Consider the following 22,894-nt stretch of genomic DNA (forward strand, 5'->3'; position numbering starts at 1 on the left):
GGCGCAGCTTACTGACTCGCTCAGACCTCAGCGAAAAGAATATCCCCATTGTTATTGCTGCTTGCTGTGCACTCCACAATATCTGTGAGAGTAAGGGGGAGACATTTATGGCGGGGTGGGAGGTTGAGGCAACTCGCCTGGCCGCTGATCACACGCAGCCAGACACCAGGGCGGTTAGAGGAGCACAGCAGGGCGCGGTGCGCATCAGAGAAGCTTTGAAAACGAGTTTTGTGACTGGCCAGGCTACTGTGTGAAACTTCTGTTTGTTTCTCCTTGATGAACCCTCCAAACCCCCCCGCGATCCGGTTCACTCTACTTCCCTGTAAACCAACCACCCCACCCTCCCCTCCCCAATTCGAGCACCGCTTGCAGAGGCAATAAAGTCATTGTTTTTTCACATTCATGCATTCTTTATTAATTCCTCACAGAAGTAGGGGGATAATTGCCAAGGTAGCCTGGGATGGGTGGGGGAGGAGAGATGGAAAAGGACACACTGCATTTTAAAACTTTAACTCTTATTGAAGGCCAGCCTTCTGATGCTTGGGCGATCATCTGGGGTGGAGTGACTGGGTGGCCGGAGGCCCCCCCACCGTGTTCTTGGGCGTCTGGGTGAGGAGGCTATGGAACTTGGGGAGGAGGGCTGTTGGTTACACAGGGGCTGTAGCGGCGGTCTCTGCTCCTGCTGCCTTTCCTGCAGCTCAACCATACGCTCGAGCATATCAGTTTGATGCTCCAGCAGACGGAGCATTGACTCTTGCCGTCTGTCTGCAAGGTGACGCCACCTATCATCTTCAGCCCACCACTTGCTCTTTTCATCCCGCCATTCAGCCCGCCACCTCTCCTCTCGTTCATATTGTGCTTTTCTCATGTCCGACATTGACTGCCTCCACGCATTCTGCTGTGCTCTATCAGCGTGGGAGGACATCTGCAGCTCCGTGAACATATCGTCCCGCGTCCTCTGTTTTCTCTTTCTAATGTTCACTAGCCTCTGCGAAGGAGAAACATTTGCAGCTGGTGGAGGAGAAGGGAGAGGTGGTTAAAAAAAAGACACATTTTAGAGAACAATGGGTACACTCTTTCATTACAAGGTCGCATTTTTCCTCTGCCTGCCGGTTTGGTATGAGAGATCACTCACATAGTGCCCCAGGCAACATATTTCGGCTTGCAGGCAGCCATGGTAGGCCACAGTCTTTTGGCTTTTTTAACCTTCTTAACATGCGGGAAAGGTTTCAAACAGCAGCGCATTTCCCATATCAAGGATGAATTGGGTTGGCCATTGAAAATGGGTTTTCAATGTAAAAGGAGGGGCTGCGGTTTCCCGGTTAACATGCGGCACAAACCCAAGTAAACCACCCCCCCCACACACACACCCGATTCTCTGGGATGATCACTTCACCCCTCCCCCCACCGCGTGGTTAACAGCGGGGAACATTTCTGTTCAGAAGAGCAGGAACGGGCACCTCTGTATGTCCCCTTAATAAAATCACCCCATTTCAACCAGGTGACCGTGAATGATATCACTCTCCTGAGGATAACAAAGAGAGATAAGGAATGGATATTGTCTGCATGCCAGCCAGCAAACACCGGGACCATACGCGGCCATGCTTTGTTATGCAATGATTCCAGACTACGTGCTACTGGCCTGGCGTGGTAAAGTGTCCTACCATGGCGGACGGGATAAGGCAGCCCTCCCCAGAAACCTTTTGCAAAGGCTTTGGGAGTACATGAAGGAGAGCTTTCTGGAGATGTCCCTGGAGGATTTCCGCTCCATCCCCATACACGTTAACAGACTTTTCCAGTAGATGTGCTGGCCGCGATTGCCAGGGCAAATTAATCATTAAACACGCTTGCTTTTAAACCATGTGTAATATTTACAAAAGGTACACTCACCAGAGGTCTCCTGTGTGCCCTGAGGGTCTTGGGTGAGTTCGGGGGTTACTGATTCCAGGTCCAGGGTGACAAACATATCCTGGCTGTTGGGGAAACGGGTTTCTCCGCTTCCTTGCTGCTGTGAGCTACCTACAGTACCTCCATCCTCATCTTCCTCGTTCCCCGAACCGTCTTCCCTGTGTGTTTCTCCATTGACGGAGTCATAGCACACGGTTGGGGTAGTGGTGGCTGCACCCCCTAGAATGGCATGCAGCTCCGCGTAGAAGCGGCAAGTTTGCGGCTCTGCCCCGGACCTTCCATTTGCTTCTCTGGCTTTGTGGTAGGCTTGCCGTAGCTCCTTAATTTTCACGCGGCACTGCTGTGTGTCCCTGTTATGGCCCCGGTCCTTCATGGCCTTGGAGACCTTTTCTAATACTTTGCCATTTCTTTTACTGCTACGGAGTTCAGCTAGCACTGATTCATCTCCCCATATGGCGAGCAGATCCCGTACCTCCCGTTTGGTCCATGCTGGAGCTCTTTTGCGATCCTGGGACTCCATCACGGTTACCTGTGCTGATGAGCTCTGCGTGGTCACCTGTGCTCTCCACACTGGGCAAACAGGAAATGAAATTCAAACGTTCGCGGGTCTTTTCCTGTCTACCTGGTCAGTGCATCTGAGTTGAGAGTGCTGTCCAGAGCGGTCACAATGAAGCACTGTGGGATAGCTCCCGGAGGCCAATAACGTCGAATTCCGTCCACACTACCCCAATTCCGACCCGCAAAGGCCGATTTTATCGCTAATCCCCTCGTCGAAGGTGGTGTAAAGAAACCGGTTTAAAGGGCCCTTTAAGTCGAAAGAAAGGGCTTCGTTGTGTGGACGTGTCCAGGCTTAATTTGATTTAACGCTGCTAAAGTCGACCTAAACCCGTAGTGTAGACCAGGCCTGAGAAAGGAGCAGCAGGCCCTGCGATGGACTTGGGGCCCAGACCTGCTTCAGAGTGTCATCCTCCACCTGGACTAAAGGAGTTAGATCCAGGGCCTCAATCTCCTGGAAGATCACAGGGAGACCCCTGCCTGAGGAGGTCCTCTCCAGGAGAGATTGAGGTGAGTTCCACTGGGGAGGAACATCTCTGCCCTCTTCTGCTGCCAGAGCTTTGTGAGGCAGCTCTAGTAGCTGGGCTTTCTGAGGGGGCACAAAAGTAGGCCCAGCTACAGCCTCTCCAGGTGCCTTACAGGAGGCATCCTCCTGCTTCTTGACAGGGAGAGGCTGGACCCACAACTTATGCTTGCTGCACTTCCTCTCCATATAGCCAGTACCCAGGCCTCCAGGGTGTCCTTGGAAGGCTGACCAGAGGGGGAGGAGGTGCAAGAGAGATGGGCTCAGAGCTTGGGGAAGCAGGGATGGTCTCCCCCTGAGATAGCCCAGGAGAGGACCTATCCAACATCACCACAACCTTCTTCTCTATAGACCCCCCCCCCCCAAACAGCAGCAGCGTCTGTCTCCTTGGGTGATCATGAGAGGGAGGGCAACCCCTGCATCCAAGCAGGATCATCAGCTGGTGGAGGAGATGGGGGAACTGGGTGGATGGCGGCAGCAGCAGCAGATCCTACACCCTCCTGAGCAGTGGGGATGCTGGACAGCTAGGGTGACCAGATGTCCCGATTTTAGGGGCTTTTTCTTATATAGGCTCCTATTACCCTCCCACCCCCTGTCCTGATTTTTCACACTTGCTGTCTGGTCACCCTATGGACAGCCCTCCTCACCAGGCCAAGTGTCCCTCTGGATGTTCCCCAAAACCCATCAGAGGAAGCACCAAGCCTCCCCCAGTGAATGGACCTGGTACAGGGCACCAGGAATGACCCCTCCAAGCTCCCCTTGCTGTGCAGTCTGCCAGCAGAACAAGATGACATGGCAGAGAATGGGGTCTTTATGGCTCAGCAAGAGAGCACTGAAGGTCAGTGTTCATGTGCACCTAGGGCCTCCAGGAGCTTGAGGGGCACAAAAGGGTCACCCCGAGATGCTTTTCTCCACCACCTCCTGGGCAGCAGCCTCTGATGTCAGGCAAATGACCTTCCCATACATCTTGGAGGCTGCTTCAATGGCCAAGGGCCCCACCACCCATGCCAATGCCCACACAAGTTTTGATGTGAGGCAAGGCAATCCCCAGGAAGCAATGGATGCTGTGCCTTCTGGTCAGGGTGGGGCAGGGGGCCTGGCCCCTGTTGATGTTGGATGAGGCAGTGGCAGCAGGGGCAAATGGCGAGGGGGCAGCAGACCGGAGTGCAGTCACCTGGGCATAAGCTCTGGGTGCCCAACTTGATATCCAGAGGTTCTGATTGGCAGACATGCTGAAATTCACAGTTGCAACTGAAGACAATTAGAGCTGGACTTTGAACATACAAAGTGCCTCACAGTGCTAAGTACTCTGAAAAATTAGATCCTGGTCATCTCAAGCTGGGCACCCACAATTAGCAGAAATTTTTGATCTTAATATGTGCCTCAGCTCCCCATTTTACAGATGGTGGTGATATCACTCCCTCACCCCACAGAGATGTTATAAAATTAATGTATGTTTGTGAAGCATTCATATTACAGTGATGAGTGCCATAGAAAAGCCCATGAGGAAATAATTCAGTCTTCAGTTAAGTTTGAATAATCTGCAGTACTTATGGCATGAGGCCACACACATTGAACAATGAGGATAAAACAAAATATTGAGTCCTGCACTTAGGATGGAAGAATCTCATGCACTGCTACAGACTAGGGACTGAATGGCTAGGCAGCAGTTCTGCAGAAAAGGACCTAGGGGTTACAGTGGACAAGAAGCTGGATATGAGTCGACAGTGTGCCCTTGTTGACAAGAAGGCTAATGGCATTTTGGGCTGTATAAGTAGGGGCATTGCCAGCAGATTGAGGGACGTGATCATTCCCCTCTATTCGACATTGGTGAGGCCTCATCTGGAGTACTATGTCCAGTTTTGGGCCCCACAGTATAAGAAGGATGTGGAAAAATTGGAAACAGTCCAGCGGAGGGCAACAAAAATGATTAGGGGGCTGGAGCACATGATTTATGAGGAGAGGCTGAGGGAACTGGGATTGTTTAGTCTGCAGAAGAGAAGAATGAGGGGGGGATTTGATAGCTGCTTTCAACTACCTGAAAGGGTGTTCTAAAGAGGATGGATCTAGACTGCTCTCAGTGGTATTAGATGACAGAACAAGGAGTAATGGTCTAAAGTTGCAGTGGGGGAAGATTTAGGTTGGATATTAGGAAAAACTTTACTAGGAGGATGGTGAAGCACTGGAATGGGTTACCTAGGGAGGTGGTGGAATCTCCTTCCTTAAAGGTTTTTAAGGTCAGGCTTGACAAAGCCCTGGCTGGGATGATTTAGTTGGAGTTGGTCCTGCTTTGAGCAGGGGGCTGGGCTAGATGACCTCCTGAGGTCCCTTCCAACCCTGATATTCTATGATTCTATGCTCATTTAGTGAGCACTATCTATTCTGTGTACTGACTGAGGCAGGGGTCTTGTGGAAAAAGCAGTATGTGATTGTCATGTAAAAGATTATCATAATGCATATGGAAACAAAGCACTGAATTAAGGTGGCACAAGCAACCTCAATTCTATTATTTCCTGAGTGCTTGACTTTGCAACCTTACAGTTTTGAGAGAGAGAGAGAGAGAGAGAGAGAGAGAGAGAGAGAGAGAGCGAGCGAGCTCTAATTCTGGACCTAGCATGGCATAGATAATTTCATTACAATAAGTTTGCCCAAGATCAAATAGAAGTATGTTTTAATCTAGAAAGAAGCAGTATGTTAGTCCACTTCATTCAGAGAGACTTTATAGCCATAACATGCTGATTTTAGAGATAAGATCATTGTATAAAAAGTCAAACAATAGTTACAGATAACACTTTCAAGTACCCCAAAACAGCCATTGAACATCAAAATCCCTTTTTATAGATCGCTTCCTTTAGTAAGTGTTTTTTCCACAGGGAAAGAAAAAAATTCAATGTGGTACCACTAGCGCTCTGAAAAAAAAGAACACCTCCTCGCCACTCTCTCCCACCACGTCTAGGTAACACTAGACAATATTTGTAGTCCTGGTCATCAACGGGCATTTACTCACCCATATTAAACTGGATGAATTCCTATGGCCTGTGTTATGCAGGATGCCAGACTGTATGATCATAATGATCCCTTTTGGTCATAAGATCTATGAAGTCTCACAGTGCAAAATGCACATTATGTTTAAACTTGTTAAACCCATATTTACTGGCATTGTTAAAACACTACACAAAACATTCAAGTAGTAGATAATTGTAATGCAAGCCCTTGCATGGCAATCCAAATTTATTGAACTACTGATGCTAAGTCATACAAAATTGCACCACTTTTAATTAAGGCTTTTAGTTTACATTTGGCCACCTCAAAGCAGTTGTAACATTAGGTTGGTCAATTTAAATACTGTGGCTCCCTGTTGGATATACACACAATCTTTACACCCAAACGTTAATTCATACAAAGCAACAAGGCATTGTTAAATAAATCAGCAAAAGTTAATTACTGCAACTTAGGCCCTGTGACCAATTACACATGATTAAAATTACTTCCCACATTCACATCCACAGTACTCTTCCACCATTTAACATCTCAACCAAAACGTTACACATGTAAAACAATCACTAACAGGCAAAAGTACTAAAACCTGTATATTTGGTATTGCAAATACACTTATGCATGAGCAAGCAAGGGAATTAACAGTGAGAATCTACAGCTGCAGAAGCCTGAAAATGATTTACAAAATTGTTAAATCATTAAAAAAATCATTTTAAAATATACACTTCTTGTTGTAGACCCCCACTGTACACACAACTATAAACATTGTTCCCTATGTAAACAAGGAAAAGGAAACATACAATAAAAGGTTGAAAAGTCTGGACATTTCCCTCCCAACAGATATTAAAGGCAATGTCTTTAGTCAGACATATGAAAGGACTCTTATTTTAAAGACTAGATCACTGTCTCCACAGGTTTTTCCTAAAATTAAAAAACTAAAGCTGTTGTGTTAATCAAAGCGGTTTTGTATAATATGATGATGATGATCCTGTATTTCTTTAAAAAAAGTTACAATAAGCTACAAATACCGATGAAGCAAAGTTATCTGGAGTAGTCTATATAGGAGCTCTTTGGACTTTCTTTTATTATGCTAAAATAGTGGTGCTTTCAGGATTTACATTATTGTACTCTCCAATAGAAAGTATGGGGATTATTGAAGTATACAGTACACAGTTTTCATACATGTATAACATTGGTGGATGAATGTCTCTTATCAGTAATACTGGATGTAGGCTCTGGTTTTACCAGTTGCATACACTTAGAATATTTATAAGTAAAAATCTCTCGTGACACTGGAAAGTGATTAGAATGTGCAAACTGATGTAGTAGCTTTCATCCACTTCTTAAAGGGTACCACCACAGGAAAGTCCATTTAAAATGTTGGTAGGTTTAATAAAGTTGGAATGCTGGCACTGTTGAATTGGGCAACAGTTCTTCAGACCTGTAACGATGAAACAGGAGATTAGTATTAAAGCACAGTTTTCTAGGACTGAAGAGTTCTGCATCTCAGTGTAACTAAGGTGAATTAAATGCTACTTTCAAAATTTACTAAGACCCTAAATCAGTAGTATATATAGACCCAGTGACATCAACTTGAAATTTAATGAAATTTAAAAGTGAAATACAGTAATAATTTTAGGTGCAACTTGCAACAATAGGTAAAAAGTTTGATTTAAATTATGTCCCTTTTAAAAATTATAAATATCCATTACCTAGTACTAACATCTCTCTTCCCCCCTCCAAATCAGATCTCAAAAGTTCTGCCTTTTGTCTGAAACAGCTCATGCACATGCTTAGGAAACACAGGACTCAGCTTTCATGCTGGAAAGTTAAAAGTTGTGACAGACATTTATTCCAGCAACTTATTTTTTCTTTAAGTCATGTGAAACGATGCATTTGACAGATTTTGGATCAGATATAATAGAAGACTATTATAAAAATTGTTAAAAGGGCTCTGAGAATTAAGTTTTTTTAAACTTTCCTAACATTTTTATAGCACACTTATACTAAATCGGTTCATTCAAAAGCCCAACAAAATGGATTTTAAAGATTTTTTCCAAATGATTTTGGTCAGAAGCAAAATTTTACAAGTACATTAAACACAATTTAGTTATAAAAGGAACCTTAGAAAAGGAAGTCAGATTGGTTGATGAGGATATTGTGAGAAAGGGGGACTAGCTTTATGGGCCAATCAGCCAATGTGTCACCAAAACTGAAGTTTTATTTAAAAAACAGTACTACATTTTTATAAGTGTATTTTTATTACTTGTGTACAAGTGTATTACCTGACCTTTTTACCTCAATACTCCAAAGTTATGTGGGTATTCACTGTAATTGGACACCTTTCACTTTTACCCTTTCAATGAAAACAGCCCTGGAAGCTGCCTCTTTAAAAGAAAGTTTCAGAAAACTAATCAGATGGAGAATTTATGATAAATTTAGAAATGGGAATGTAGCATTATATGGGCAAGAGAAAAAAAAACAAAACAAAAAAACCTACCCAAAGAGGTACCTCAGGTTTATTACAAAATAAAAGTGTAAATTAAGTATAGTTTCTACCTTTATACCTTCCTTGTCAAATATTAAGAAGCAATGAAAACCAGGAGTTTAAGTTTTCCTTTAAACACTTATTTCAATGTGCTCTGCCTATTGTGTTGAGTCACTAGTGCAGTCATGTGAAGAACTACAATCTCTGACACTTGGATTTGTAAAGACATTAATCTGACAGGCAAAAAAAACCCCACCCCCCAAAAAAACAGGTGGATGCTGATGCCCCCATAGGCACACCATTAGTCAGTGTGAATTTAATGAGATTAGGGTTAATATAGGCAGAATGCATTTAAATGACCTTAAACACTAGCATCAATCATTTGCTATAACAACTTTGTAAACCCTGGGATTCTGATGTAGAGTGATTGACGTGGTGAGACTATGCAGCAGCAAAGTATCAAAACCCCAATTTGTAGCACCAGGTTTAAAATTTCAGTAACTCAGCCATGAAAAAAAACAATCTTTCCCATTTGCTTGATTCCTGGATATCTACACTGGTGATGAGCCCAAACCATGCAGTTAGGGTTTGGATTATTAGTAGTGCATAGAATACTGCCACTTCTACCAGTGTTCAGGGGCATCTATCTGGGGTTTTGGTCCAGACCCATCAGTTTACTTTTTTCTTGCCAATCTCTCCAGATGCTTCTGGAACCAAACAATCTCAAATTTTATTTGGATTCAGACCCTTCACTCAGCCTAGACTGTTTTTTGGCCAGATACTGGAAAAGAAAAGACAATGCACTGTCTGAATTTTAAGACAGGTCTGCGTGTTATCACTGTACTAATGATACCATAGCTCAGAGAGCAAAACTCCCTCCTCCCGCACAAGCTTCAAATACACTGAGTGGGAGGGATGAGACAATCCTGTACCAGAACTCTGAGAAAGAATAGAAATACTGAAATGCAATCCTATCCATTTGAACAGGCTACTGAAGGGGGACAACAGACATGAAAGAATCAAGATGAACAGGTGACAGTTGTCCAATGACAGGACAACCATGAGAGTATAGCATTGTCTCCATACCCAGGCTGAAAATGCAAGTGACCAGGAAAAAGGAAATCCGAGGACACCCTGTGATGTCAGTGACTCACCAATTTCTCAAAAATCTTGCCAAAAAAAGTGCAGGCTTAAGCTTGCTCTTAGCCTTCTTAAAATATATAAGGCATTAGTTAATTGTCACACTAAAAAAAGTTAATCTAGTAAACCAACAGCTCTAGGTAAAAAAAAGTTTCAAGGAGTGATACATATGAAACATGGATTGTCCAATAGCTCACTTCCAAATATACACGTTGCAACATCTTTCTTTTAAAAAAAGACTAACTCCTCTATCAGGACAACGTATGTTTTTAAGTTACGGAAACCTACAAAAGGCTCTTACAGTCCAGAGCAAGTTGTTTAAAAACAAAAAACAAAACAAAACAAAAAACACAATAGCTTAACACACATTCTATAAGCCTATGCACATATTTATAGCAGATCACAAAGCAAAAGATGACATTTTAGCTGTACAGTGGTACACTACAGTCTTCCAAAACTGCAATTATTTTGTCAGTAAGATACATTTTGTTTAATCAGACTTCATACAAGCCTGCCTATTTTTGGCTAGTTACATTTAATGCTTTAAGATATCTCATATGATATTTACATTTTCTGATGTCTATGCAAGGTTGTTTCTTTAGTCCGTCAAAAGATTTTGGTCCATCAGTGCGAGAGGCACATCTTATGCATGCCTTTGCATTTGACTCTGGAATGGCAGAGCCCAAAAAACCTATTTCAAATACGTTTATTTCTATGTTAAAACAAATAAAGTCTCTGATCCTATTTTGCACTCCTATTACTTGAATAGCTAAATTGAACCTTTGAAAAACAGTTAGTGGTAGGTCAACAACAACAAAAAAGCAGAGAAAATTAAGAAAATAAGTGAGCGAGCTTACCTGGCTCAGAGCTACAGCACATCTATGAATTAAAGTAGCTGACACGATGACTTTTTGCGTGCTTTTCCAGGCACTGGAGTTTTTCTGTTAATTTGCCGCACAAGGTCATAAAAGATCTGTGAACACAAGAAGTTCCTAGTTTAGGCAATTTAAGCCACTTCTGACTTTTAGCCTCTAAGCTTTTCATGCATTGTTCACTTAAATGTGCACATTTAACCTTCATGTTTTGAGACCTATTTAAAATATTAGCAGATACCTATTTGTTTTCTACCTCCTCCTCTAGTTAAAGCTGCCAAGGTTTTTTCAGTTTAACTGGAAGTGAGGTAGAATACCTCCCTAAGCATCAAGAGCAGCTGGTCTTGCAGACAAAGTTTCCAGTATCCACATATATTTGAACTGTATTTCACACTCCAACATGATTAACTATATGCATCGTTTTGATTTGTAATTAAGTGTTCAGGTCAAATACAGTGGACAAAATTGAGCCATAAGCAGTTTATGTACTTTTTATAGAATTACTCCTCCTAAAGAGATAATATTTCTTTAAGAGGATTCTAGTAGAATTCTATTGTATATTTTAGAATGTTACATGCTTTGTAACCAGTCAGGTATAAGTTACACATTTGATAAGATCAATTTAGTGTTTAAATATATGAAAAAAAATCAGTCTAATTTAATAACTCGTTTAATATCTGAGTACTATCCTGATTTTTAATCAAAATAAAAGTTTAATTCAGCAGCTTCCTAAGGGATAAAATGTGGCAATAATTGAAAAGCTCATAGCAAACAAGTACATAAACTGGGATGGAAAGCGTAGGAATACATATCTAATTGGAATTGTACGAGGACTGGAATTTCGTGAGAACACTAATTTAGATGCAAGTCAATCAGTTCTAAATACTACAATTAAATAGCATGTGCTTCACTTATAAATAAGGTTCTGTCTCCCCCCAATATCATCTCCTCTCAATCTCTGAATGTCTTGCAACAAGTTCATAGGTTGTAGCTGCACTAGTAGTTATTTCCCGGGCATTTTCCACATTGGAATATTCTATTCCAACCTATTTCTACTGCATGAAGTCTAATCCAGTGATTCTCAAACTTTTGTACTGGTGACCTCTTTCACATAACAAGCCTCTGAGTGCAATCCTCCTTATAAATTAAAAACACTTCTTTATATATTTAACACCATTATAAATGCTTGAAGCAAAGTGGGGTTGGGGTGGAGGCTGACAGCTCGCGACCCCCCTCCATGTAAATACCTCACGACCCCCTGAGGGGTCCCAACCCCCAGTTTGAGAACCTATGTTCTAATCCAATAAAATATATTACTTTTACCATTAACCAAATGGATTTATCTATTGGCTAACAGGTAGTCTCCAGAAATTCTAAATTGGAAAATACACATTAGCTATGATATAGTTTAAAATTAGACATGCTTAAGGCCTACAAGACCCCAAAAGATCATTTATATTAACACAATTTGTAACAACATTTGTACAAGACATTTCTTGTGGCAGGGATACTCCCTACTGGTCTCCAAGAAGCTATCCTGTAGTTCCATCTCTATCACAAGAGTAAAAAAAAAAAACTTGAAAAAGCAAGAACAAGTGTTCTGTCCAATGTGTTTTCAATGAACAATTGAGTACAATAATGAAATGCTTGCATGTTCAGTGAAAAATCTGTAACAAGTAGAAACAAAAGCAGTTGCAAGCCCAAAGCCGTAAGTTTATAATTAGGAAGCTAGCTGTAAACAGCTAGGTAAGTCTTGATTACAGGCATCTGATAATGTAAAATTTCTTACAGGGTACAATTCTGCCCACTGAAATCTAAGGGAATTTAACATGAAGTTCAGAATTTTGTTTTTAGATAGCAAGAAGCAGCAAGTTGTTAGAAAAGCTTTCATTTGTTTTTTCATAAGGTATTAAAAGCCTTACCTCATTAACATTTATTTTTGATTTTGCAGAAGACTCTAAGAATGCACAGTTATTCCATTGCCTTGCTAGATTCTGTCCTTGCTCCTTTCCCACAACTCTTTCATCTTCCAAGTCACACTTGTTGCCAACTAGAATCATTGGCACCTAAATAGGACAGATATTTTAATTTATACATAAAGTTGAAGCCAGAAGCTGAATCATTACAACTGATGGGGAAAAAAAGGGCAGCACAAGAGAAACCTGGTATCTTACATGAAGCAGATTTTTTGTGCTACTTGTTAACATCAAGTCATTTTGATTTGAAGATGATCGGGTTACAGAACTGTAAACTAAACTGTTGATTATCCCAGGATCTGGTCACATGTGCAAAATACTTCAAGAGAGTTTGTTTTATTAAGTCAGCTCAAGCTATTCACTCCAAGGCCTCTCCTAACTGAAGACTGCCAGCTGTATTCAGCTAGTGAAAAAACTACCTGACAGGTTAAATTACAAGTTGAGACCACACAACTCCTGTTCAAGTTTCCCACCCTTACTCAACTTGAACTCTGCCTTCAGAAGGGCATGTGAAGAGGTGGAGGGCAGCAGTTATATGGGTTTATTTGACATGTTTTACTACATTGTAGTTACAATTTTTTTAAGTGTACACAATAGTTATATTTTTCATAAAGAGCAAACACCAAAAAAAAAAATAATTCTTCCAAGCCCCCAGAACCTTGTTTTCAGCCATGTTATGGTGGAAAGGTTGCTCTTGCACAGTCAACCATGTATAAACGGATAGCCACAGTATTAGCGTTTTGCTCTAATCGGATGCCCACATCAAGAGAATTCACCCCTTCTGGTGCGGACCTTACATAAGTTCTCTAACTAGGTGGATCTTTGTTCTGAAAGGAGTGATGTCACTACTTGACTGAAACTCCATCTATATATGGAAGCTTCTTAATGAGCAACTGCTCTTAATGAAAGGGCTACCTGGAATTCTCTGGACCATGATACTCTGAAAGAGGGATTTTTTTAAAAAAAATAACAATTAGCATAATTAACCACTGGAACAACTTAAGGTTTGTGGTGGATTCCCCATCACAACATTTAAATGAAGATTGGATGCTTTTCTAGAAGGTATGCTTTACAACAGGAATTTTGGAGAAGTTCTATGGCCTGTATTATACAGGAGGGTTGGGTTAGATTATCAGAGTGGTCCCTTCTGGCCTTGGAGTCTATGAATCCTCCAGGTCCTGTTGGACCAGGATTCTTTAGAAAGTATCTGTGTTGTCTAGTTTGTATCCCTGTGTAAGACTCCTTCACTGCACTTACCTGAATGGCTATCAGCAGTGTGCAGTATTTACTTTACAAGAAATTCAACAGAAATTCAATTCCCAAATTTCACATTTACCAGAATGTTTACAGATACAGCATGAACACAGCCAGTCATGTTTTGTCAGTGAACACATTCAATACCTCATCTATCCAAGAAGTCAATGAACACTGCACCATTTCTTAAAAGCATTTATTTTTAAAAGCATTAAAGTGTCTTAAAAGTTCAGTCGAATAGTGTTAAAGCACAAGGATAAGGCCAAATGTATAGCCAAATTTTTGGTTTTGATATTGAATTTAAGTTCATTTCCCTAACCCACCAATGCTCCCTCTCACCTGCATACATACCTATTCATACCTTTCAACTACTGCCAAGGTAGATTAAGTGCAGCAGTAATCGCAGCAGCATGCCTTACTCAGAAGTAGGAGTGAGAACATATTTTGCTGTGTGGAATAGCCAAATTCAAAGAAAACACCAGTGAAATGAAATAAAATAAAAAAAAAAAAAAAAAAAAAAAAAGTACCTCAGAAGTATCTCTCGCCCCATAATATCTGCACACCAAAGAGAACCTGCTTCATAGGGTAGGGAAAGATATTCATTCTTCTTTCCCAGCCCTCATCAACATTCAGAAAGACCCCTCCACTCTAAGCAGCCAAGAGGGAGAAGTAGATTGGGCTCTGACTCTATAACCTGTGCACTGTGAGACCTATACGGCCCTCTAATTTCACAGATGTTGCTGGGACTGCGAACTGAACACTCAAAGGTTTCTCCCATGTGCTCAAAAGCCACGATTGTGCTCAAAAGGAAAAAAGAAAATCTGTAAGAAATATTGATCTGCATCCCTCTATTTCTCCCTCAGAAAGGAACTTCTGAAAGTGTCAAAATTTTCTACTCTAATCCTCCAAAAGTTAGCTTTACATTGAACTAAGAATAGCATTCCAGGTGCCTCTGAAGTATTTCAAGCAAGACAGCTAGAGGACAAGTGAGCTACCCCTCTCCAGCAGCTGCAATATTTTTCAGACAGCTCAGTAAAATTAGGAGCTGATTTACCTTCTGAAGATATAATCTATCAGTTATCCAGATGCCTGCAACGTTTAACAACTGAACAGGAAAAGGGAGAAGGTAGAAGCAAAGGCAGAAAAACCCAAGACCTGTGTGTGTTTTATACATTAACAAAAGGAGGGAGTAGAGGAGAGATTCACTATTTCCTTTGACACCTTATTTACATAAGTCTATGTTAACCATTATAATAAGCCAGAACCCATGACAAGGTTAGTGATGTGTCATGCATTTTTTAATCAATTTAAACATGGTTAAAACATCAAGCCTCTGAAACCAGCCAATTAGAATATTTTGTTTAATGCCCAGAACCATAATGTTTAGCTGTTAGTTACTGTACCAGTAAATGCCTTTGTTTTGCTCTACTAATAAGGCAGTCGCAAAAGCAATTAAAGGAACTCATTAAGACCCCAGAATTAAGATGCTGTGATGCACTTTTTTTTGCTCACATCTCCTCTGACCTGCTATCTTGTGACTTTTACATTGGAGACAGAGCTGCAACATGACAAGAACAGCAGCAAAGGTAGTCTGGGAATAAGACAACAGGCAACCTCTAACTGTCCAACAAGAGCTGTGGCCTCAGTCAGAACAGTGAACAAACATAAGAATAGCCATACTGGGTCAGACCAAAGGTCCATCCAGCCCAATATCCTGTCTCAGACAGTGGCCAATGCCAGGTGCCCCAGAGGGAGTGAACCTTACAGGTAATGATCAAGAGATCTCTCTCCTGCCATCCATCTCCACCCTCTGACAAACAGGCTAGGGACACCATTCCTTACCCATCCTGGCTAATAGCCATTAATGGGCTTAACCTCCATGAATTTATCTAGTTCTCTTTTAAACCCTGTTATAGTCCTAGGGTATGTCTACACTACCTGCCAGATCAGCAGGCAGCGATCGATCCAGCGGAGGTCGATTTATCGCGTCTAGTCCAGACACGATAAATTGACCCCAAGCGATCTCCCGTCGACTCACCAACGTGAAGACACCACGGTAAGTTGACCTAAGTATGTTGACTTCAGCTCCGTTATTCACAGAGCTGAGGTTGCGTAACTTAGATTGATCCCCCCTAGTGTAGACCAGGCCCTAGCCTTCACAACCTCCTCAGGCAAGGAGTTCCACAGGTTGACTGTGCACTGCGTGAAGAACTTTCTTTTATTTGTTTTAAACCCGCTGCCCATTAATTTCATTTGGTGGCCCCTAGTTCTTATATTATGGGAACAAGTAAATAACTTTTCTTTATTCACTTTCTCCACACCACTCATGATTTTATATACCTCTATCATATCCTCCCTTAGTCTCCTCTTTTCCAAGCTGAAAAGTCCTAGCCTCTTTAATCTCTCCTCATATGGGACCCGTTCCAAACCCCTAATCATTTTAGTTGCCCTTCTCTGAACCTTTTTTAATGCCAGTATATCTTTTTGGAGATGAGGAGACCACATCTGTATGCAGTATTCAAGATGTGGGTGTACCATGGATTTATATAAGGGCAGTAAGATATTCTCAGTCTTATTCTCTATCCATTTTTTAATGATTCCTAACATCCTGTTTGCTTTTTTGACTGCCGCTGCACACTGCATGGACGTCTTCAGAAAACTAGCCACGATGACTCCAAGATCTCTTTCCTGATTAGCTGTAGCTAAATTAGCCCCCATCATATTGTATGTATAATTTGGGTTATTTTTTCCAGTGTGCATTACTTTACATTTATCCACATTAAATTTAATTTGCCATTTTGTTGCCCAATCACTTAGTTTTGTGAGATCTTTTTGACGTTCTTCACAGTCTGCTTTGGTCTTAACTATCTTGAGGAGTTTAGTATCATCTGCAAACTTTGCCACCTCACTGTTTACCCCTTTCTACAGATCATTTATGAATAAGTTGAACAGGATTGGTCGTAGGACTGACCCTTAGGGAACACTACTCGTTACCCCTCTCCATTCTGAAAATTTACCATTTACTCCTACCCTTTGTTCCCTGTCTTTTAACCAGTTCTCAATCCGTGAAAGGATCTTCCCTCTTATCCCATGACAACTGTACCCAATTTTTTTTTTTTTTTTGCAGGCTTATTTGCCCCCCCACCGCAAAAGACTAACTGTAAAACAGAAAATTAGGAGTGTCCTTGGAAAATACAAAAGAAGTAGGGCTGCTGATTAATGGCAGTTAACTCACACGATTAACTCAAAAAATTAATCACGCTTAATCGCAATTTTTAAATGTACTGTTAAACAATACCAATTTAAATTTATTAAATATTTTTGGATGTTTTTCTACATTTTCAAATATTGATTTCAATTACAAGTATTCAAAGTATACAATGCTCACTTTATATGCTTATTTTTTATTACAAATATTTGCACTTGAAAAATGGCAAACAAAAGAAATAGTATTTTTTAATTCACCTCATACAAGTTCTGTAGTGAAATCTCTATTGTTAAAGTGCAACTTACAAATGTAGATTTGTGTGTGTTACATAACTTCACTCAAAAACAAAATGTAAAACTTTAGCGCCTAGAAGTCCACTCAGTCCTATTTCTTGTTCAGCCAATCGCTGAAACAAACAAGTTTGTTTACATTTATGGGACATAATGCTGCCCTCTTCTTATTTACAATGTCACCTGAAAGTGAGAACAGGAGCGCGCATAGCATTTTTGTAGTTGGCATTGCAAGGTCTTTACGTGCCAGCTATGCTAAACATTCATATATCCCTTCATGCTTCATTCCAGAGGACATGCTTCCATAACTGATGACATTTGTCACAAATTTAATTAACACATTGTTTTTTTAACAACTTCTTGGGGGAGAATTGTACGTCTCCTACTCTATTTTACCCACATTCTGCCATATATTTCATGTTATAGCAGTCTCAGATGATGACCCAGCACATGTTCTTAAAGTGAACAATTTCACTGCAGATTTGACAAAAAGGAAAGAAGATACCAATGTGAGATTTCTAAAGATAGCTAGATCAGTCGATCCAAGGTTTAAGAATCTGAAGGGCTTCCAAAATCTGAGCAGGATAAGGTGTAGAGCATGCTTTTAGAAGTCTTAAAAGAGTAACACTCCGATGCAGAAGCTACAGAACCCGAACCACCAAAAAAGAAAATCAACCTTCGGCTAGTGGCATCTGACTGACTCAGATGATGAAAATGAACATGCGTTGGTCAGCACTGCTTTGGATGGTTAACGAACAGAACCCCTTATGAACATGGACGCATGTCCTCTCAAATGGTGATTGAAGCATGAAGGGACATCTGAATCTTTAGTGCATCTGGCACATAAATATTTTGCGATGCCAGCTACAACAGTGCCATGCGAACACATTCTCACTTTTAGGTGATACTGTAAACAAGAAGCGAGCAGCATTATCTCCTGCAAATGTAAACAAACTTGTTTGAGTGATTGGCTGAACAAGAAATAAGACTGAACGGACTTGTAGGCTCCAAAGTTTGACATGGTTTTGTTTTTGAATGCAGGTTTTTTTGTACATAATTCTACATCTGCAAGTTCAATTTTCATGATTGAGATTGCACTACTGTACTTGTATTAGGTGAATTGCAAAATACTCTCGTTTTTTACAGTGCAAATTTGTAATCAAAAATATAAAGTGAGCACTGTACACTTTGTATTCTGTGTTGTAAGTGAAATCAACACATTTGAAAATGTAGAAAACATCAAAAACTATTTCAATAAATGGTATCCTAGTATTGTTTAACAGTTCTATTAATTGTAGGATTAATCATGATTAATTTTTTTTAATTGCTTGACAGCCCTAAAAAGTAGTTTATATCATCATTTGGTAGAAAATACATGGCTGTGGAACTTAGCTATAGCATTCTAAGCTTTCCAACTGATTTGGTGGAGAGAACAGTTTTGATGCAGTTTACTCAAAGCTGTTTGCCAAATTCTTTTAACCTTGTCAGAGAAAATTTGCTTCTGCACTGCTCTATCTTCTCCCAAGTATCTCTTTCCTAAAAGACTGCAATAATTCATTATGGGGCAAACACTCAGAGAAGGCTGTGTTATTCAAATAACTGAAGTGAAACCAAGCTTAGTTTCTGACCTTGAATTAATGACAAATAGCTGAGTTACTTACCTGTAACTGGAGTTTTCAAAGTGGGTAATGTCCATAATCCCCACTCTTTGCCTGTGTACACTGCCATTGGACCCAGGAGTTGCTGGGAACTAAGTTTCAGGAAAGTTTGATGCACACTGAGTGCCAGCCACCCCACACCTATATAGAAACACACGGGACATGTTCCCGCTTCAGTTTCCATTATCTGTTAGATGTAAATAATTTGAAGTGATTTGGGAATGGCAAGTAGAGAAGATAGGATGAATGTGTTAGGATTAGCTATTTGAAGAACTTCAGTTCCTAATAAGTAACCCAGATTTTTCCTCCACACATCCCATTTCTTGTGGAATAAAAAGCAGTAACCCATAAACACACTGATGACAAGGTTACGAGGCTAAGAATTAAAGGGGGTGGTGGTGGAAACTAAGCTGATCAGTGTAGCAGGTTCCATGTCACATTTTAAAATATGGTTGGTATAGACTGGAAGCTGCTTTACCACTAGATTTCCTGAGGTACCTTCAAATACACTTGGAAAAGCCCTGAAATACAGCTATTCATTTAAAGTGAGATTTTATGTACAGTAACCTCTTTCTAAAATGCAGAGATTTGCTCCTTCTATTCAAAATCAGACCCGCTTACTGACGTAAGCAGTTAGTTCTGCAGAGCTAACAAGAATAGAGGAGAGCAAGCTGGATTCCATTCCTTCTTCTGCAGTGCCTCAGTAGAATTGTTTACTTTAGCTCCATTGACAGGCAAGTTACTCTGAAAACCCAAATACAGGGTTACACAAGATATCACAGCGGACACAATTTAGTTCACAGGGCTGAGATGATGCACAAGAGGAAAGAAGCCAGCTGACAGGTTTTTTTCTAGTTGCTAGTGCTAACATTTGACCTGGATGGCACTGAAACAGCCCCACAAAATCTTTTAACTTCATTTTACCAGTCACTTTTCAAAGCGGAACTGCACTTTAAGGACAAACCCTATAGTTTGCCAGGCAAGCCTTCATTGAGTTTTATTACTTGAATACAGATTGGATGATCTGGCCTTGGGGAGTTTACCCAGACCTAGCTCGCCCACTTCATAGATTCCAAGGCCAGAAAGGATCATTGTGATCTAGTCCAGGGGTTTTCAAGCTGTGATCTATGTCTACAATTCCCAAATAGATCTGCACCGCCATTTGAAATATTTTAGGGTTCTGCAAATGAAAAACAGTTGAAAACCACTGATCTAGTCAGACGTCCTGTATAAAACACAGGGCACCGAAATTCATCAAAATAATTCCTAGAACATATATTTTAGAAAAACATCCAGTCTAGATTTAAAATTTGTCAGTGATGGAGAATCCACAACTGTTGGTAAGTTGTTCCAATGGTTAGTTACTCTGTTAAAAATTTACACCTTATTTCCAATCTTGATTTAAACAGGAAAAAACTATGAAACCATGTAAAGAGGATTAGTTTTTAGCCAAAGTGGCAACCTGGAACTCTCATCCTCTATATTAGTGCTCTTTTCCCTCCACTTCTTTTGAATGACTTTCAGATTTGAGTTTATAAAAGCAGTATACATGTTTCAGTACCAAGTCATTCTAAATACACCACTCAGGCAGCCTTTGGATGTTTCCTATTTGCCCATAAAAGCATGACACTTTGAATTAAGACTCCGTTTAAAAATCTTAAGAGTTGCCTTGGTTTTCATCCAATTCCTTGCAATGCTCATTTGTTGCTAAATAGAAAAACAACTTGTTCGGGTTTGGATGAAAATAAAAGATTCACATTATCTAGAAATGAAGTTCTTCCTCCATTCATGACACTGGAATGATACTTGCTCTTAGGGTTCCATTAGAGAGAAGAGAATTAACTGAGGTGAAGACATGCACCGATCTTGTGCATGTACTAGTACACCCACAACAAACTTTCCTGAAATTTAAAAGTTCAATGTCTCCTGTGTCCCTACAGTAGTGGTAGCAGATGTAGCTATATCTATTCAGGGAGATTAATCAAGATCCCTCATGAACATTAAATAGATTAACTAAAAACTGGAAGTAGCGTCCCTCCGCCCCCCGTTAATGTCTGTTACTGTAAACAAGATTATGATCTTCAGAAGCCAACAAATGATTCTAAGAAGGAAGTGGAACAGGGTGTTACTCATGAACATTAAATAAATTAATGATATCACCCCCTTTAAAATACTTCTAAGACTTTTGTTACTCAGCTGTTCACATTAAATCTACCTCTTTTTTCCTTTATGCAATAATTTCTTTTGCTCTTCAACACAAGTTTAAGCAACAATAAAACTCAAACTTTTGAAAGTTATCCCTCACTCAAGTGATAAATTATCCATGTACTTCCTGTACTGTAGTAATATAGCCCCAATTAAATGCTGAAAGGCTCAGTCTCATTAAGATTTTCAAGACCAGTCATTAGTAAAAGAGGGATACAAATTAAGATTGTGTGAAAGTAATACTAAGCTTAGTCTTGCAAGTACTATCTCAAAAAAGAAAACTGTCAAAATGACCCATTTTGCTTAACAATTACAGTACATCTTTCAGTAAGCAAGAAATTCAAAGATGTGTCTACAGCTAAAATACTCATTTTATAACAATACTGTTGAAAGCAAAATTGGGCTATAGCTAACTGTTATAAGCACTCACAGAACAACAATGAAGACTGAAATTGTTAGACCAAACTCAGCAGCTTTAAAGATGGGGTCTTCTGCAGTACTTTTGTTTTAGATGTACTAGTCAAAATAAGCTATATATACACACACACTTATGGAGTATTTAAAAGCAAAAAGATTAACAGACCATGTGACAGCGACACCATACAAAAGTGCATATGATTTTTTTTTCCTGACTGCTTGTTGCAGAAGACACATTTTCAGTACAATGCACATACTGGTCAATTTGCCTTTCAAATTAAAGCTTGAAATGAATTCAATGATGTATCTGATTAAAGCAAGTACAGCTTTAAAAAGCATTTATAATGAGGACTTTAAATATCAGTTTTTTCTACAACAGGGGACTGCTCACATCATCAGTGTCTTTGACCCGAAGAATCTGTTCTCTTAGGTCTTGTAAGTCGTTAAATGTGGACTGTGCTGTGATGGAATATACTAATGCAAAGCCTTGTCCATTTTTCATGTAGAGGTCTCTCATTGCTGTAAACTGTTCCTGTAATGAAAAAGGCATACAGTGGTTAATTTGAATTTCCTTACAGAAGCTGCCAGATCACCAATATCCACAAAGCCAGACAAGGATCACAAGTGGTGAAGTTTTAAGTTTTTGGAACACAAATTGCACTTTAAAAAGTTTATCCTGTGCATTGTAACCATAATATTATAGCCCTTAGATATTCTTATAGATCTGACTATTTTTTTTTATTATATATACACACACACACGGAAATAACCTGCAGATTGTAGTATTTGATAACAGTTCTAGGTCTCTATAATGCCAGGAAAGTGACAAATCAGAGCTATTGTAATTTCTCATACCAAAAAACAGAGTTAAAGAAACCCACTAAGATTTTATTAAATGAAAAAAATAAACACATACAGTAGAATCTCAGAGTTATGGAGGTTGTACGTAACTTTGAAATGTTTGTAACTCTGAACAAAACATTATGGTTGTTTAAAAAAAGTTTACAACCGAACATTGACTTAATACAGCTTTGAAACTTTACTATGCAGAAGAAAAATGCTGCTTTCCTTTTTTAAAGAAATTTACATTTAACACAGTACTATACTGTATTTACTTTTTTATTTTTGTCTCTGCTACTGCCTGATTGCGTACTTCCAGTTCCAAATGAGGTGTGTGGTTGACTGGTCAGTTATAAAGTATCTCTGATGTTCACAACTCTGAGGTTCTACTGTACTGTGTTATTCATTTCATAATATATTAGTCCAAAAAGGGAAATTGTCCAAAAGGAAAGCCTGCAGTCCTGTGAGGAAAAACATCTCATTTACCATAACTAAATTCTTTAGAGTTTAAACATATACAATATGGAAACAAAACCATACCAACATTCTAACTGAGCAATATG

At 40.1% G+C, this 22,894-nt stretch overlaps 2 protein-coding genes across 4 annotated transcripts in view; both read right to left on the minus strand.

Annotated features, from left to right (window-relative positions):
• Positions 1-399: 399 nt before the first annotated feature.
• On the minus strand, positions 400-2,573 carry LOC135976115 (uncharacterized). The gene is made up of 2 exons (XM_065570673.1): positions 1,891-2,573; positions 400-1,011 (listed from the first exon to the last, which is right to left on the minus strand). Exons 1-2 carry the CDS (start codon positions 2,426-2,428, stop codon positions 509-511), a joined length of 1,041 nt encoding a protein of 346 aa, XP_065426745.1. The 5' UTR covers positions 2,429-2,573; the 3' UTR covers positions 400-508.
• A 3,611-nt stretch (positions 2,574-6,184) lies between these two features.
• Positions 6,185-22,894, minus strand: part of RAP1B (RAP1B, member of RAS oncogene family) — a 77,980-nt gene continuing 61,270 nt past the window's right edge. For all 3 annotated transcript variants that reach the window (XM_005280021.5, XM_065570800.1, XM_065570749.1), the window contains exons 5-8: positions 21,883-22,023; positions 12,406-12,549; positions 10,469-10,584; positions 6,185-7,424 (exon numbers count right to left, since the gene is read on the minus strand). In XM_005280021.5, coding sequence (XP_005280078.1) covers positions 10,498-10,584; positions 12,406-12,549; positions 21,883-22,023 — 372 coding nt within the window. In that variant the 3' untranslated portion in view covers positions 6,185-7,424; positions 10,469-10,497. The remainder of the gene's footprint in view (positions 7,425-10,468; positions 10,585-12,405; positions 12,550-21,882; positions 22,024-22,894) is intronic.

Source organism: Chrysemys picta, chromosome 1 (assembly GCF_011386835.1).
Source record: "Chrysemys picta bellii isolate R12L10 chromosome 1, ASM1138683v2, whole genome shotgun sequence".
Classification (NCBI taxonomy): domain Eukaryota; kingdom Metazoa; phylum Chordata; order Testudines; family Emydidae; genus Chrysemys; species Chrysemys picta.

Excerpts from the sequence above, each read along its gene's own strand:
- LOC135976115 (XM_065570673.1), bottom strand. The coding sequence starts at position 2,428 with ATGGAGTCCCAGGATCGCAAAAGAGCTCCAGCATGGACCAAACGGGAG. Across the intron at positions 1,012-1,890 it reads GGGCACACAGGAGACCTCTG|CTGCAAATGTTTCTCCTTCG; the intron begins GTGAGTGTACCT and ends CTCCTCCACCAG.